This window comes from Saimiri boliviensis, chromosome 7, assembly GCF_048565385.1.
Source record: "Saimiri boliviensis isolate mSaiBol1 chromosome 7, mSaiBol1.pri, whole genome shotgun sequence".
In the NCBI taxonomy this organism is placed as follows: domain Eukaryota; kingdom Metazoa; phylum Chordata; class Mammalia; order Primates; family Cebidae; genus Saimiri; species Saimiri boliviensis.
This window is the reverse complement of record NC_133455.1, coordinates 36111461-36129893: the sequence shown is the minus strand read 5'-3', so window position 1 is coordinate 36129893 and position 18433 is coordinate 36111461. Positions and strand designations below refer to the sequence as shown.

General features: G+C 36.1%; 1 protein-coding gene across 4 annotated transcripts in view; it reads left to right on the top strand.

The window, feature by feature from the left end:
• CFAP54 (cilia and flagella associated protein 54) overlaps positions 1–18433 on the top strand; it is a 318455-nt gene that overhangs the window by 232513 nt on the left and 67509 nt on the right. For all 4 annotated transcript variants that reach the window (XM_010340325.3, XM_074402388.1, XM_074402387.1 and 1 more), the window contains 3 exons: positions 9134–9307; positions 11086–11306; positions 16433–16603. In XM_010340325.3, coding sequence (XP_010338627.2) covers positions 9134–9307; positions 11086–11306; positions 16433–16603 — 566 coding nt within the window. The remainder of the gene's footprint in view (positions 1–9133; positions 9308–11085; positions 11307–16432; positions 16604–18433) is intronic.

Sequence of the window (18433 nt, the reverse complement as noted above, 5' to 3'; positions counted from 1 at the left end):
GTGGGTTACACCTGTAATCCTGGCACTTTGGGAGGCCAAGATGGGTGGATCACTTGAGGCCAGGAATTCAAAACCAGCCTGGTCAACATGGCAAAACCTGATCTCTACTAAAAATACAAAAATTAGCCAGGTAGGGTGGTGGGCACCTGTAATCCCAGCTACGAGGGAGGCTGAGGCAGGATAATGGCTTGAACCTGAGAGGCAGAGGTTGCGGTGAGTGGAGATTATGTCACTGCACTCCAGTCTGAATGACAGAGTGAGACGCCCCATCAAAAAAAAAAAAAAAAAAAAAAGGAGCAGAGCATAATAATGAAGGCAGAGTCAAGTGCCACAAGCTAAATCCATCTATGCCTTCTGAGGTGAGGTGGACACAGACAGGATGGCACATGAGTTAATTAAGAACATTGTTTTCTGGGAGAGGTTTATTATGGGGCGGGTGTGAATTGGCTCAGGGGAAGCAGATTTTATCAACAGAGCAATTGATGACAGGAGCATGATGACAGAATCGACCAGTCGTGTGTGGAGAGTGAACTGTAGATCATTCCTGCCAGGACCGGAGAGCAATTGTATGATGTCTATTGCACAGCAAGATGGAAAGATACTCTTTCGGATCTTTTGAGTTTTGATTCTTGAGAATAAATTACCAAAAGAAAAAAATACTTCATACGTATTTGACCAATGTAATCTGGTCTTTAATTCCGCAGACAAAAACTAAGAACAGTTCAATGTTAGTTCCTTTGTCGAAACTTTGCTTTTTCTGATGGAATACTTAGAATTATTTTCTCTTCCTAATCAAAAGGTGTTACCAGAGTTTGTCCAGATACATTTTGTACTATAACCATCTTCAGAAGAATTAGGGAGGATGGAGGAGGATCCCTTTGTAATTGCTTTCCATAAGCCCCGGCCAGAGCTTCCTGGGTTTCACTGGTTCTGGGCCAGTATTTAAACTGCTAATTTCCATGTATCTTTCAGGTGGGGTGAATTACAACCTTACAACCTAAAGTGAGTTTTAATGTGGGCACTTGTCGTGTTTCCCTGAATCTGCTCAAGCCAGTGGACAGTGTATTTCTAGTCCCCAGTTTGTGGACAAGCCCATTCTGAATCCCCATTTATATAGATAACTCATTTCTGACTTTCCCTACCTGCAGGGCACTCTTTTCCAGACTGCTGCACGAGTCTGGCACTGAAGTCCCAGTTCCATCTGTTAAGGCTTAATTCTAATCCCTCTCCAAGGAAGTCCTCAGGTTCAGGCCTTGCTCACAAATCCCCAGTTTGTTTTGACAGTTTGGAATTTCCCTTTCCTGGTTTCAAGCTCAGCTACAAATTAAAACAATTTTTGTACTGTTTCATCCAACACTGTTATGTGTTTGGATTGGGAAGGGCAGAGGCATCGCTCACGTCAGCCCCATCCGAGCAGTCCAGCAGGTTGACTAGAAGCATCAATTCTGCATTTTGAGTTCCTGGCTATACTTTATCACACCCAACGTAAAGCTTAACAGCACAGCCTTTAGAATTGGATAGATCAGGATTTGAATTAGTAGTGGAATATTACTCAAGTTACATAACCTCTCAATGAGCGCTTTTCCTCATTTATAAATGTGCATACTGATGCTCCCACAGGATTTTCCTGAAACATAAATGAAGTCAAGTAAGATAGCGCTGGCATATAGCATCGGGTGCCACTGGTCCCATTATTATCTGGCACTTCCTGTGTCATTGGTTTCCGCTGTTGTATGAATCTTGACGGCTTGGGCGTCTGCCAGAATCCACACCAGCTGAAGAGATGCCTTGAATCACATGTCTCCTTCACCACTTAAGCCAGTTCCACCTTCAAGTCTTGCATGAATATACTGAATTTATTACCTAGTTTCAAGGAAATCTGGGAAGTGTCATTTTTATCTTTATAATTTCTTCAATACAGAAAAGCTCATTTGGAAATTAAGATGAATATTGAATAGCCAACCTGGTACATGCACTGATACATTGATTTATTTTTCCCTTAGCAATACAAATAGTATAACTGTACACATAATAATGCTCCCTGCTCCCTTTTTCTTTAAATTAATATAAATGTACCTTGACAATTTTTTCAAATCATCCCATAAGCAGCTTTTTTATGGCTATATAATACTCCTTTGTATAGGTACAGCATAATTAAATTCATTAGTCTCTTTTTGATAGCTATTTATGTTGCTTCTACTCTTTTGCTATTACATGCATCTTACACATTTATATCATTTTGTACCTATGCTAGTGTATCTATTGGGTCAATTCCCATAAGGCAAATGTCTAGATCATTTGTAATAAATCATTTGTAATTCATTTATAAATTTGATAATTTTTGCCAAAATCCTTCCAAAAAGGTTATGCCAGTTTGTACTCCTGTCAGCAGTTAATAGTCTTTTTTTCAACATCCTTGCTGACAAAGGTATATTATAAAGTTTTTAAAACTTTTGTTGATATGGTGGGAGAAAAAAAGTTCCAATTTAATTTGCATACCTCTTGTGAGGACTAAGGTTGAACGTCTTTTTGTGAACTCTCTGCTCATAATCGTTGCCCATTAAAAAAAAACTTGGCCCTTAAGTATATGTAGAAGCCCTTTACTATGAAAATCAACACTTTAGTTGTGATGTTTGTAAATTTCTAATTTTTCAGTTGTTACTTAACATTTTACATGACAATTCTGTTCCATGAAGAGTTATTTATTACTATATAGTAGAAATTATTGATATTTTTGATAGATTTTGGATTTCTGTCATAGTTAGAAAAGTTGGCTGGGTGTGATGGCTCATGGCTGTAATCTTAGGACTTTGGGAAGTTGAGGCAGGCAGATCACAAGGTCAAGAGATTGAGACCATCCAGGTCAACATGATGAAACCTTATTTCTACTAAAAATACAAAAATTAGCTAGGTGTGGTAGCATGTGCCTGTAGTCCCAGCTACTCAGGAGACTGAGGCAGGAGAATCACTTGAACCTGGGAGGCAGAGGTTGCAGTGAGCTGAGAGTGTGCCAGTGAACTCCAGCCTGGTGACGGAGCAAGCCTCCATATAAAAAAAAAAGAAAAAAGAAAAGTTCCTCCCACTCAGATTCTTTAAATATCTTATAGAAATCTATTTGGAATATGTAAAGTGTGGCAAATGGATATAAATTTATTTTTTCCAGATGGCTACCCTATTTCTGTACTTTTCTTTCAGTTCTAATTGATCTGTCCATCCTGGCTTCAATACATTCTTTTAATTTTTGCAACCTTATAATAATATATTTAATATAAGAATAAGTCCCCATTCATTACTCTATCTTTTCAGAATTGTCTCTTACGGCTTTTTTGTTTGTGTGTTAACTTTGGAAGCAGCTTGTCTAGTTCAAAAAACGTCCTGCTGTATTTTTATTGGGATTACATTATATTTAGATATTAACTTAGAAATATCTTACATTTTTTTTTTACTGAATTATCTTAACCAAGAATATTATGTGCCCTTTATATTTTCTAGTTCACATCCCTTAGGGAGATTTTTAAACATTTTCTTTGAATAAATCTTGTACCTTTCTTGTTAGGTTTATTTTTAGAGATATTATCTAATTATTGTATTGAAATTTTAAAAAATTATTTCTATTAGTTATTTTTATGTGCAGAGGCTATTGATGTTACTATGTTTATTATCCTTAGAAATTTTTCTCCACTTGATTATCCATGAACAAGTTTGAAGTCACCAAATATTTTCTGTAAATAGATAGTAAATATTTAAGTCTACTTATTTAAGTCTTTATGGTCACCTACTCAACTTGCTGTTATAGCACAAAAGGAGCTATAGTCACAATGTAAATAAATGATATCTTTACAGTGGGCTGGTCGCCGTGACTCACACTTGTAATCCCAGAACTTTGGGAGGCTGAGGCATGTGAATCATGAGGTCAGGAGTTCGAGACTAGCCTGGCCAACATGGTGAAACCTCCATCTCTACTAAAAGTACAAAAATTGAGCTGGGCACAGTGGCTCATGCCTATAATTCCAGCACTTTGGGAAGCCGAGGCTGGTAGATCACCTAAGGTCAGGAGTTCTAGACCAGCCTGACCAACATGGTAAAACCCCATCTCTACTAAAAATACAAACAAAAACAAAACAAAACAAAAAACTAGGTGGGCATGGTGGTGGGTGCCTATAATCCCAGGTACTCAGGAGGCTGAGGCAGGAGAATCATTTGAACCCCAGAGGCAGAGGTTGCAGTGAGCCGAGATCGTGCCATTATACTCCAGCCTGGGCAACAATAGTGAAACTCTGTCTCAAAAAAAAAAAAAAAAAAAAAAAAAAAAATTAGCAGGCATGAGGGCAGGTGCATGTAATCCCAGATACTCAGGAGACTGAGGCAGGAGAATTGCTTGGACCCAGGAGGCAGAGGTTGGAATGAGCCGAGAACGTGCCATCACACTCCAGCCTGGGCAGCAAGAGCAAAACTCCCCCTGCCCAAATACCCACAAATCATGAATTTACAGCTTCATTAGTTATCACAAGTGAAACACCCATGTAACCATCACTAGGTGAAGGAATAGAGTAAGACCAGTGCCTCCGAAAGCTACATCATGTTCCGTTCCAGCCTCTCTTCCTTCTGATTTATAGCAGATTATTTTGGGCAGCTTTTGAATTTTATATAAATGAAATAATACAGTTTGTATTCTTTTTTGTCTGACTTCTGTTCACCCTCCTGTTTGTGTGATTAGTCATTGGGCATATTAGCACAATGATTAATCACAAATTTAGTGTCCACTCTACTGTTGATAAACATTTGGGGTTATGAATAATGCTGCTATGAATTTTGTGCACAGACGTATGTGTTTTTATAATCTGCCAAGGAGTGGAATTGCTGATCATAAGATATACATGTTTTCAGCTTTAGTGGGTATTGCCAAGAAGATCTTTAAAGTGTTCTTAATTTAAAATTTATTTTGATTGCAAAAGAGATTGAACACTATTATATATGGTATATTGGCTTTTGCATAGTTTTTTTTGGGTGAACTTGTTCTAAAACCATGCTCATTTTTCCTGGGAGTTTTCTGTCTTTGGCTTAGAGATATGGAGACATTCTTGATGTACTCTGGATATAACCCTTTGGTAGATTATATGTATTGCAAATATCTTTTCCCATTCTGTGTTTTACCTTTTTATTTAGTAGTAGTTTCTTTTAATTATCCAAAGTTTATAGTTTTTATGCCCAATTAATAGATCTTTTTATGGTTTGCATGTTTTTTTGTGTTCAGTTTTAGAAATCTTTTCCTAAACAAAAATCATAAAGGTACCCTTCTATGTTTTTATCATTTGAAATCTTTCACATTTAGATCTATAGTTCACCCCAAAATCTATTTTTGTTACGAGTGTGAAGCTGAAATCAAGGTTAACATTTTTCTGTTTGGATATATAATTAACCCAGAAACATGCACTGGGAAAAAAACCCCTTCATTACAGTATTGTGGTGTTACATCTGTCGTAAATCAATTGTCCACTCTGTGGGGTGAGAGAGAAGAGAGGGAGGGAGAGAGAGTTTGACTAGCATCAGGCTTCTCACCAGCAATAGTAGATGCTAGAAAGCCACAGAAAATGAGTGTCCACTAAAATTATATGTTTCACCAATCAAGTACAGGGGCCTTGTAGAGACTCCAATGGTTAACTTTTGGTGAACTTTTTAAAAAGAAAGTTACTTGAGAATGCACCCCAGCACACAGGATTGCAAATGAAGAAAGAAGTAGATGTAATACAGAAAAAAGAAAGGAGGGGAGGAAGAGAGGAAAAGAGGAAAGGGCCGTCAGTGTTGCCTGCTATCCAGTAGTCTAGACATAAGTCAGTACAAATTGGAGTGGCAAGTTTGTGATCTCAAGAATGTCATCAGTAGCAGGAATGGATTCTAGGGAGCGGATAGAATGATGAAACAGCTAGATGATATTAGGAACATGGTGAAGAGTGCAAATATTACTTCTCTCAACAAAGAAGAAAAGACATTCAGAAATTCCAGGGGAAAGTAATCTTTAAGAATTCATGGTCCAAATATGAAGTGAATTAGAATATTGCATGATTAAGAGACTGGTGTGAGTAAGAACAGTCCTTGACCTTTGTGCTGAGAACTTTATCTTTTGTGGGTCACAAGTTTTGACAGTGACCCTTAGTGAAAGTAATTTGGTCATATTGAAGCAAACAATTCCTATGCCATCATAATGTAAGTATTTATTGATTTTCAATTTATTGACAAAACAGTGAAGGGTTTATTATGGGTATAGAACAGAATGTGAATGTTACCAACTTTGGAAACAGAAAACCTGGCAAGGAGAAGCCAGTAAAGGGGTGCAGGTATTATTAGAATACAAAGGACGACATCAGGAGATATTACCTGTATTTGGTGGGACCAGAAAGCACTTTTAGAACATTGTTGATATATATAAATAGGGGAACTGAAGATGGTGATACCACTATAAACGTTTTGAAGTGAAGAGGAATGGTTTTATGAGCTAATATTTCATCTGTCACAGAAAAAGTCACCAGACCTATTTTCTAAAACTGATAATTTAGGAAAATGCTATAAGGAAATTATTTTAAGAGCTGGAATGAACTACTAGAAGAACTAAAGTACAAATGTTTAAAAATGCTTGTCTCTGGGAGAGGGAATTTTATTTTTGATTATGTAAATGTTTGATCAAAATCAGCAGCATATTAAAAGATACCTCATGTCAAATTGGATTATTTCCAGAAATGCAAATGTAATTCAACATCAGAAAATCTGTTCAACAGAGTCACTACTTTAACAGATTAAAAGAGAAAAATAATAATCATCTCAAATAGGTACAGAAAAATTCAATAAAATTCAGCAGCCATTTATGATTCTGAAACTGGGAATTAAAAAAAATAGTAATTTGAAAAAGTTACAAGTGGGAAAACATGCCTACTGTATTTATAATCAAAACTATTCCCTTTAAAATCAAGAGTAAGAAAATGCTATTGTTACTTTGATTCATGATTGTTCTGGAAGTCCTACCCTGCACAATAATATAAGAAGAAATAAGAAGTACAAAGAACAGGAAAGAAGAAAAAAGCCATCGTCATTCACTACAGATTATTCACATAGACACTTCCTGAGAAGTATAGGCTATAAAAATATTTAGCAAGGTTGTTGGATGTAAGATTTTATTTCCATACATTTTTAACAGGAAATGTATTTCAAAAAGATGTTATTTCAGTAGCTACAAAAATATAGAAGACCTCTAGGGATTAATCTAACCAAAGTTGTGAAACAAATTATGAAATTTCATTGAAAGAGATAAGGAAACATACCGTGTTTATATTTAAGAAGGCTTGGTATTGATAAATGCCAAGTATTCTACAAATGATTGATAGATTTAATGTAGTTTCAGTAATAGGTTTTATTTTGTGGAATTTGACAATCTGATGCCAAAATTTATATGAAAAAACAAAAGGTAAGATTGGTTAGAAGACACCCAAAAAAGAACAGCCTAGTAATTCCACATCCAGGAAGTTAGTGCATGTATACATCAGACAATATGTACTCAAATATTTATAGCAGCCTTGTTCATAACAGTAAAAAACAAAATAAAACAAAACAAAATTAGAAAGAAATCACATGTCCATCAATGGTAGAATAGATATATACATTATAGGTTTATAAATATATAAAATTTCAGTATACTGAAATACTATATAACAACAAAAAATATCAGTGAATAACAACTACCTGCATTAGCTTGGCTGAATTTTCAAAGAATGGCATTTAAAGGAAAAAGAAAATCATAGATAAATGCATGCAATATGATTCTCTTCCCAAAAAGTTCTAAAAAGGTAAAGTTAACAGTATTTTATTTATTACATGTTATGTAATGTCTATGTTTAAAGATTCAAGGACAGATAGTGGGATTAGCAACACAAAATTTTGAATAGTGATTATTTCTGGGACATGAGCTCAGGCAGCAAGAGTAAAATGGGATTAGAGAGGGGCTTATAAGATACTTCCAAAGTACTGGGAATTTGTATTCCAAGGCGGGTGGCGAGTACGTGGGGATTCATGTTATTTCTAGAAAACCTGCATGGACCATTAACCAAGAAGATTCTATTTATCTTCCTTTTTTTTGCTTCCCAGAGACAACTACTATTCTAATTAAATATTATATATGTGTGTGTATATATATACATAAATGATACAAATAATATTGTTTTTAAACTTACATAAATGGTATCATACTACCTATCACCTGGAACCTGTTTGTTAACTCTGTATGTTTTCAGGATCTATCTATCATCACCCTTATATTGCCCATTTTAAAGAAAAGTAAAAGTCAGAAAATCAAAAGCCCAGAGAGGCCCAAGGCACAGAGAGATTCAAGGTCACACACTAGTGAGTGTACCTCTGGGATTTGAATATCATAAGACTATAAATATAGTGAGACTCCACACTCCATTTTGTCCCTTATAGATCTAATTCATTCACTTTAAATGGCTTCAAATGATTTGATTCCTGTTTATATTTTAACATTTCCTTTTTTTAATGTTGCAAAAGACACTGTGCAAAACTCTTGGTACACATATAGGGGTATCTGTGTTTTCAGTTTTCTTATATCTTGCCAAATACCTTTCTAAATAGTTATTCTCTCAAGTAACGTGTGAACATTCCAATTTTTTCACATTATTACCAATATTTATTATTTTCAGATTTTGGTGTCTATCAGTTCCTAAGGGATGTGAAATGGTATTTCATTTTAATTTGCATTTTTATAATTTTTAGTGATGCTAAAAGTTTTGGTCATTTTGGTTTACTTTTCTGTGAATTGCATATTGATATTCTTTGCCTACTTTTCCTATGAATTGCCTGTTGAAATTATGTTGCTTGACATTTGTTTGCTGATTGGTGCAGGGTGTTTACACATATTAGAGAAAGAAAATTCATAAATATATTTTAAATATCTTTTCTCAGTCTGTGGTTGGTCTCTTGGTGTTTGGTGTCTGTGTGATACAAAGACTTTTAAATTGAACATAGTATCATGTGTCAGCCTTTCCTTTATGAACTGTGCTTTTTTTCTGTTCATGACTGTTTTTCAAGGAAAACATAACATTGTATTACAAAAAATTTTTTTCACTTTCAGATAACTACCAAGTCATCTTCCAGACTTCCTGTACATTTTTGAACCAAAATGATGATGTGTGTGACAGCACAGATGGTAGAAAAAAGACTCAGACCAAAGTAGATATTACATGGATCCTTCTACTACGCTACTATATTCACCTTCAGAGGATTAATAATCTCAGCAAACTGTTAGGTAGGTTTTTGATGTGTTATGAGAGAACATATTTCTAATTCCTGTTTAAGTCATATTTCTTGTTGAGAATTATGGAGATACTTTTGACATCTTTCTGAGTGACTGTCATCAGAAGATGAAAATTTCATGGGTTCTTAACCTGGGATACATGCATCCTTGGATGGAATAGTATTTCAGTGTAATTGGTTTCTGTAGAAATTCTATATATATTATTTCAGATATTTAAAAACATTATTATAAGGAGGCATCCAGAGGCTTTCCAAGACGACTGCCAAAGTAGTTCATGGCTCAAAGCAGTTAAGAACTAGTGATTCCTAAGTGACAGTTTATAAAATGAACACGATGACATTTTGGCTTTAGAGAAAATGTCCAGTAGCTGGTATGTCAAAGGGAAGAGATGCATGACTTCAGATGGGATATTAATTCCATGGAGATTTTTTTTTTTTAAATCACTGGTGCTATCTAAAGAATATCCGGGACAACTAATAAGTTCTGCTTCACATCGGTCCTTCTTGTGATTGTTTGACATTGTTATGTTTTATCTGTGCTCATGATGTTGGTGATATCCAGTGTTGCCCATCAGTGCAAACAGTCAGAAAAGACAGTTTGACCCATGCCGGGGCACAGTGATGGGGAAACCAGCAGCACAAATAGGCTGAGTCATAGGGTTGCTAAGCACAGTTACCAGGAGCTAACAAGCCCTCAGAAAGGTATCAGGGCAAAAAGGTTCATGGTGATGGGGGCTAGAGCAAGGGAGGTTCAGAGGGAAAGGACATGGACAAGTCAGTGCAGCCGGCCCTGGTGATCCCTTGCCCCCCAGCCACTCTGCTCACCTCTGAATTCACCTGCTGGCACTTCCCACCACAGTGCCAAGTCTTACTGCTTTTCTGCCCTGAGCTTTCTTTGAAGCTGCTGAGGTTTGACAAGCCTGCAGGCAGGGTTTCCACAGACCCAGGAGTAATTTTCAGCTGTTGAGGTAGGGAGCTCCTAAATAAGCATGCCAGCTTCTCAGGGTTTGTCAGAAAGTCCCCATTGGAACTGAGACCTCACTGCCCAAGGCTGTGTAGCCCACTCATTTACTCACCCTTACTGGCTTTTTTCTTTTCTCTGTCACACTTTGCCCATTTCCTCACTTGCACTTCTTGAAATTACTTTTCAAATAAACTATCTACAAATTCTTCAGGATCTATTTCGGGGGAACCCAAAAGAAAATAGGTACATGGAACTATGGCACCATTGTTAATACCTAAAACTAAGCATTATCCTCATGTGCCTCTGAAATTTTCTTTTTCTTTTTTTTTAAATTTTGAGAGAGAGTTGCTTTGTCACTCAGGCTGGTGTACAGTGGTGTGATCTTGGCTCACTGCAACAGCTGCTTCCCAAGTTCAAGTGATTCTCCTGCCTCAGGCTCCTGAGTAGCTGGGATTACAGGCACGCACCACCACACCCAGCTATTTTTTATATTTTTAGTAGAGACAGGGTTTTGCTATTTTGGCTAGTCTGGTCTCAAACTCCTGACCTCAGGTGATCCAACCATCTTAGCCTCCCAAAGTGCTGGGATTCCGGCATGAGCTGCTGCGACTGGCCTGATATTTTCTCTTCCGTGGCAAGAAACAATTCTATTAGTGTATAAGTTCTAGAAACAGAGAAAGGTAATTGGCAGCCTCTAGCGGGGGTGGGAATATGTAAAGATAATGGTTAGCGAGCAAATGCCAACAATACTGAGATCATCTTGATTTCTGACATGAACCTAAACTAAGGTATTTTTCTTTCTTAAGCATCTGCAACACCAGTTTCTGGAATTTCTTTGCCAGATGATACACTGCTCACATCCCTTTACAACTCTGAGTTGATTTTGCGCCAGAAAGAAGTGCATTTTTTCCTTAAAAAATTCTTACACCTGTATTCTTCTTCTTCTATTGATGAATTTCCAAAAGAACTTCTTTGTCTGGAAAATCCTCCTCTTTCAGAAAAAGACTTACGTGAATCATCAGCCAAGGTAACGTTTTTAAACATCATCTATTTACATAAAACTTCTTAGTATCAGCCTCATATTTCAGAAGGAAGCACATTAACTTTCATGCTGGCACAAAGATTTCTAGTTCCCTCGGGTTCTGGGGAAGGGTCATTCCCATGTTACCATGTGGACAGGACACCAAACATCCTGGGATTTTAGGACAGTTCACATTTCAGAGGTTCAGCCTTGTTCTCACCAGTCTTTTAAAATGTCTCAGAAGTGTCTATATTCCTGTACAAAACAGCATCTTTCTCAAGCAGCCATTTTTGCCAAGAAGTTACATAAATATCAGTATCATCACCGTATAAGAAAACTGCACTGAGAGTTTCTAAATCTGTGCTCAATTTCTATACTTTGGTTTTAAATGTGTAATAAAAATTATTCACTGTGGGTACTTTTTGCAATCATATGAATAAATGATAGAGGTAACACTTTTTAAAAAATTAAGTGTGTGAAGACTTTTTATTTGGAAAAGTGTTATTAAATTGGATACATTTTCCCAAGATATGTAATATGGAAATTTTTTAAGGTACTGATTGTAGAGACATAAAAAGAGAAATACAAACGGAGATTTTTAAAAATTAAAGCTACTGAAGTCTTGAATAATAGTAGTTTGGATAAACTTTCTAAATGAATGTGTTGAAAGATACTGAAAAAATAAAGGATTTTATTTTAAAATAAGAATATGTATTTGAAATTTGGTATTCAGTTAACTTATGTTGAATACCTACTGTGTGCCAGAGACACTCTTAGTGGAAAGAAATGATGGATAAAGCATAGTCCCTGTATACATAGTCTCGGGGTGGTAATAGAGAAACAGTGATAAGGTTAAAACAGAAGAAAGTTACTTTAGGCCAGGCTCGGTGGCTTATGCCTGTAATTCTGGCACTTTGGGAGGCTGAGGTGTGTGGATCACCTGAGGTCAGGAGTTTGAGATCAGCCTGGCCAACATGGTAAAACCCTGTCTGTACTAAAAATACCAAAATTAGCCATGTGTTGTGGCAGGCGCCTGTAATCCTAGCTACTCAGGAGGCTGAGGCAGGAGAATCACTTGAACTCGGGAGGTGGAGGTTGCAGTGAGCCGAGATCTGCACTCCAGCTGGGCCAGAGTGAGACTTTGTCTCAAAAAGAAAGTTACTTTATTTCAGAGATGCTTTTTAAGAGAAAATGGCAGGATTAATACTAGCAGAAATAATGTGAAAATTAATATGTCTTAGTTTTACTTTCAGTACTCTCAGTAGGGTTGATTGGCAAAGTATAGATGAAAAGTGAATTATTTAAGAGAGAGATGATAAGTCATGAAGCTTATGACCACAAGAATGGAAAGGAAAAGATGGCTATAAAAGATACTTGCTTAAGTAAAATTGAGAACAACAAGAACAACAAAAACAGTTTCATGACTCTTTGGAGATGGAAAGTGAAGAGGAAATGACTAGAGCCTCTTGTACCATTTGGGACGTCTGTCTGTGATCACTGATGCATGGTGACATCATTAGCACAGACAGGGGAGGCAGGAGGATGAGCACATTTTTCTTCTTTGTAGATACAGAATTTGAGACTCTTGTAGAACACTCAAATGGACATAGCATATTGTAAGCTTCCAACGCATATTTCTGAAATGAGTAAGTTGTACAGAATCCTTTCAAAACTAGAAAAAAAATCACTAATTTATTTTGAATTATCTCTACTTTAGACTTTACCATTGAACTCTTCAATTTTTATAGCTGTAGATTTTCCCATATAAGATGTATTCATATTGCTGTTGCCACCTCTCCCAGAGAAGTTCCCAGAGAACTGAAAATGTGGCTTGTTTCAGAATGGTGACCCTCACTCATCTTATCCTAGTAGAATATAGCAACCTTTTGTTTTGGGTAGATAATTGTACTTTTAAAAAAATCACTCTTTTGAACATTCCATTTCTTCTCGAGAGAGTCAGATGACTGTTAATAAATTATAAGTTTTTAAAGTAGTAGAAAGACCTATTAGGATCGTTTTAAGAATCCAGTTAGATAATTCTCAGTTGGGGCTATGCAGTGGCCCTCCATGCAGTGTATTGAAAGCACATTGGAAGGTTTTTCAAACCACTTCTCTCTTCCCAGATACTAAGATATCGTGGCATTCCCAATGCTCAGCAGCCCCATTCTGTGCCCAGACTGAATCATTCAGGAATAAGAGAAAAGAGTCAAACAGATTGGGATTAAAAAATACTCATCTTTATGAGTCATGAAGTTGATATTATAGGATGTGGTTTATGTTTATTGGTGAAATGATCTTCCTAGCAATGAATACCAAAGTAGACTGATTTACCAATCTGGCTTCATATTACTAGTTCATTTCAGGCTCCTCACGTGGGGACAGGCTCCTTAAAATCTGTTCCATGAGGAGCAGAGAGTGTTCACTTCCTGCAAACATTTTACTCCCAGGAAGAAAGAGCAGAAGTATGCAGGCCCAAAATTCTTTTCCCCAAATTCACCAATCAAGTAACAATTCCCCATGGAAAGGAGTGAGTGAGGAGGTGAACAGGCCAGGAAGGGCGTGTTAATGTCTGGCTCTGTACATGGAAGGGCACAGTGGGAGTAGAATGAAATCATTGCCATCTAACGTCAGATTCGGATTCACCCATCCTGGGAACTGAGAGTATCTTTGAGGATTACTGTCAGGTGTCACAGATACCTCAAGTGTTTTGGGGTAGGGAGCAGAGGACAGCAAGACTGAGAACAATACTTTCGATTGATCTTTTCTTGCGAATGTTATATAAGAGTTAGGAAACAAATACGTGTGATTTCTTAAACACTGTTCTAAAAGGAGCTTTGCTTGAACATGTTAGTATTAAGGGCAGTCAATCATTACCCATTTCCTAAAGATTATACTCCAAACGTTCAAGCTTGAGTACGTTGTAAATGCATGTGACTTTTCTAAAGGCAGCAGTGTTATCAAAGAGTTGTTTCACCCTATTTGTTCTTTTTTGATGTAATTAGTGTAACACTCCCCAGAATAATCAGCTCTGGAGATCACCCTCTCTTGCCTGACAGGTGCAAGCCACCTCATCATGTGTTCGTTTCACTGGGGTAGACAGCTAACGAGCATAAAGTCTTTTAGATGGTTTTAATATATACAAACTCCAAGCTTGGCTGATTTTTATAATAACATTTTTTGAACCTTTAATCACTCAGGAGGCTATTTCAAACTCATTCCATAATTCGAAACTTAAACCTACTTTCCCCCACAAAGAAGTAGATGCCTTTCCAGAACATTTGTGCTCCTCAGTTGTGTGATTCTGCATGTTGTCAAGTCTATTGGAGCTTTGTTGTGGAAAAACAAAGGTGGAAACCAGTTGCATTAAAAATTCCTCCGGAAGAATAAGATTAAAATTGTGCATAATGCTGAATTATTCATACTAGGACTGTGTGCCTGTGACCATCAGTGTAAGGTTAAGTGTCTGACTAGTGTGAGCTGCTTTATTGTTTATAGGACTGTGGCAAACCATGGTTCTCCTGGTAGGCCTGTTGTTTTATTTCTTTCAAAGAATGAAGAAAATAGAATAAAAGTACTCAGTGTATAATTCATCAATTAGCATATGTAATGAATCCTCTTAGCAACCACGTATTATAGTATTTGAAAGGTAATGGAAAATTAATACCTATTTTGATATTGACATGTTTATAATTTATCATTATTAGACTACTGTGCTAAAATGCACATATTGAAATAAAAGATATTTTTACTTTTCAATACTTATCTAGTTATTGAATAGGAATTATTTGCTAAAATCATTGTTAAAACCTCTGAAAAACCACTCAGATATGAAGAAATTTAAGAAATTATTTTAGAATCAATTATTAATTTTTGTGTGTGTGATGAACTGTTTGACATAAAATTACTCTTAAGCACTTACAAATTATTGTTGATCCCTGCTAGTCTTGCTTATTGTGTATTTTGGTCATGCTTTTAGAAGCAAGGATGATTGTCTTTAGACATTTAGAAAACTTTTCACATTTAATATTACCTTTCAGTCAAAACATCTTTTATCAGTAGACAACTTGAAAGGTCAGTGTTTTTATTTTCCTTTTTATTGTATTTTGAAGACTTAACATTTACAGTCATATTATATCTTGAATAGGCTCAGAAATAATGGGAGGGACAAAGCCTTATAGAAACACCAGGCATTTCTTTCTAGCCACTGACAAATACACCTTGGTCATCAAACTTTTACAGGCCTTAGATATCAAAAAGACTGAAGTAGAGGGACTGCTTTCCAGCTGCCATGCCATAATCTTGGAAATAACAAGAAGTTAATTTTGAAAGTAGTTTGCACTTCATTGAAGAAGGTCCTTTTTAGACTTGAAATATTGTTTTTACTATTATTATCTCTATGGCTAGGCTGCTGTTTTATTGATCAGTAGCAACCATGCTTTGCTTTTTCAACTACCTTAAACAACTAATTAAGAAATTTACCAAATTGCCAATTACATTCTGTACATTTCTATCTCTTTGAAGTTTCCTCATTGAGTGACCAAATTGTATAGAAGAAGCTGGGTGCATACTCACCAAGAACCAAACTTACAAATCAGCCACATTCATTTAAGGAGAGGAGAATTTTAACTTTTCAGAGCCAGTGGGTTTTAGAGCAATGGATTTTAGCCTTTGGAGCAAAATGTGTCTTATTTTCCATGTGGCATTGTAAAAAAAATACTATTGGAAAAATAGATAATAAGTTTCTACCACCCGGGTTCAAGCAACTCTCCTCAGCCTCTCGAGTAGCTGGGATTACAGGTGCACACCACCATGCCTGCTTAATTTTTGTATTTTTTTAGTAGAGATGGGGTTTTGCCATGTTGGCCAGGATGGTCTTGAACTCCTGACCATGTGATCCATCCACCTCAGCCTCCCAAAGTGCTGGGATTACAGGTGTGAGCCACAGTGCTGACCAGCGTATTTTTACTGTAGGAGAACCTGCTCTGTAGTAAGCCAGGGATAGTGTTAAGATTTACGTCCATAAAACAAGCTGAGACAATTCCAAAGTTTTTCAATATAGCAAAATAATTTGTTTTGTATATGTAACAAATTTATTACCAGTAATTAAACTGATGTTTTTGTTTGTTCCCTAGTTGTATCGTGATAGTTCTATACAATCCATTTTATCCTTTAAGCCTGTTTCAAGCTCATCTTGTACGGACATAATGCCAATAGAAATGGTAACGCAAGCTTCAAACAAAGAACTTTGCTTTCAATGGTACATTCCTCCCCTGGATAGACCTCCCAAGGAGACAGAACCTATGGTATGTAATATAATTATAGAACTCTATCTTCTATTTAGATATAAAGTTTAAATAGGCCATTAACTTGAAGAATACAGGATATTCTCTTATCATATGTAGATGAGAACAGGTTGCAATACAGAATCTACATTGTATAGTATAATAAATTTGAAAATAACTAAGAAATCCTGGGAATGTCTGATTCAGCTGATCATTGTTCTTTTTCCTGATCCCATAGGGAAAATTTTCAGTGTGTCACCTTTATATATGATGTTTAACTTTTTTTGGTAGTTATTCTTTATCATGTTAAATAATAATTTTTTTTACCATGATTTTACTCAGAATATTTACCATGAATATTTTACTGTATCAATTAAGATGATTTTATAATTTTTATTTTTAATAATTAGTTGATTTTATAATGTTAGATTAACCTTGTGTTTCTGAGATAAACTCAAATTGGTCATGATATTTTATTTTGCTGGATTCAGTTTGCTATTATTTGTATTAGATTTTTGCCTCTGTTTTCAAAAGTAATATTAGGCTATTTTTATACTATTCTTTAAAACATTTTATTATTTTTAATTTCAAAAGGTTTTTGGGGTACAGGTGGTATTTGGTTACATGGATAAGTTCTTTAGTGGTGATTTCTGTGGTTTTGGTGCACCTATCACCCTAGCAGTGTACACTGTACCCTGCCTCACCGCACTCTCACTCTTTCTCCCATAGCTCCCAAAGTTCACTGTATCGTTCTTACACATTTACATCCTCCTTGCTTAGCTCCTATCCTATGAGTGAGATCATACGATGCTTGGTTTTCCATTCCTGAGTTACTTCATTTAGAATAGTAGTCTCCAGTTCCATCCAGGTTGCTGCGAATGCTATTATTTCATTTCTTTTTATGGCTCATAAGTATTCCATGGTGGGTGTGTGTGTGTATATAATACACATATATATTTTTTTTTCACATTTTCTTTATCCACTCACTGATTGATGGGCATTTGGGCTGATTTCATATTTTGCAATTGTAAATTGTGCTGCTATAAACATTTGTGTACACTTTTTTTTTTTTTTTTGTATACTGACTTTTTTTTCCTCTGGGTAGATAGCCAGTAGTAGAATTGCTGGATCAAATGGTAGATGTACTTTCAGTTCTTTAGGGAATCTCCACACTAGTTTACATTCCCATCAGCAGTATAAAAGCGTTTCCTTTTCACCACATTCACGCCAACATCTATCATTTTTTGATTTTTAAATTATGGTCATTCTTGCAGGAGCAAGGTGGTATTTGCATTGTGGTTTTGATTTGCATTTTTCTCATAATTAGTGATATTCAGCATTTTTTATATGTTTGTTGTCCATTTGTATATCTTTTTTTGACAATTGTCTATTCATGTACTTAGCCCACTTTTTGATGGGATTGTTTTTTCTTGTGGGTTTGTTTGCGTTCCTTGTAGATTCTGGATATTAGTCCTTCGTCAGATGTATGGTTTGTGAAGATTTTCTTCCACTCTGTGGGTTGTCTGCTGATTCTTTCTTTCGTTGTGCAGAAGCTTTTTAATTTTGTTAAGTCCCATCTGTTTATTGTTGTTTTGTTGCATTTGCTTTTGGGTTCTTGGTCATGAAGTCTCTGCCTAATAAGGCAATGTCTAGAAGAGTTTTTGTGATGTTATCTTCTATAATTTTTATGGTATCAGGTCTTAGATTTAAATCTTTGATCCGTCTTGACTGATTTTTGTATAAAGTGAGATGAAGATCCAGTTTCATTCTTCTACATGTGGCTTGCCAGTTATCCCAGCACCAGTTTTTGAAGAAGGTGTCCTTCCTCCACTTTATGCTTTTGTTTGCTTT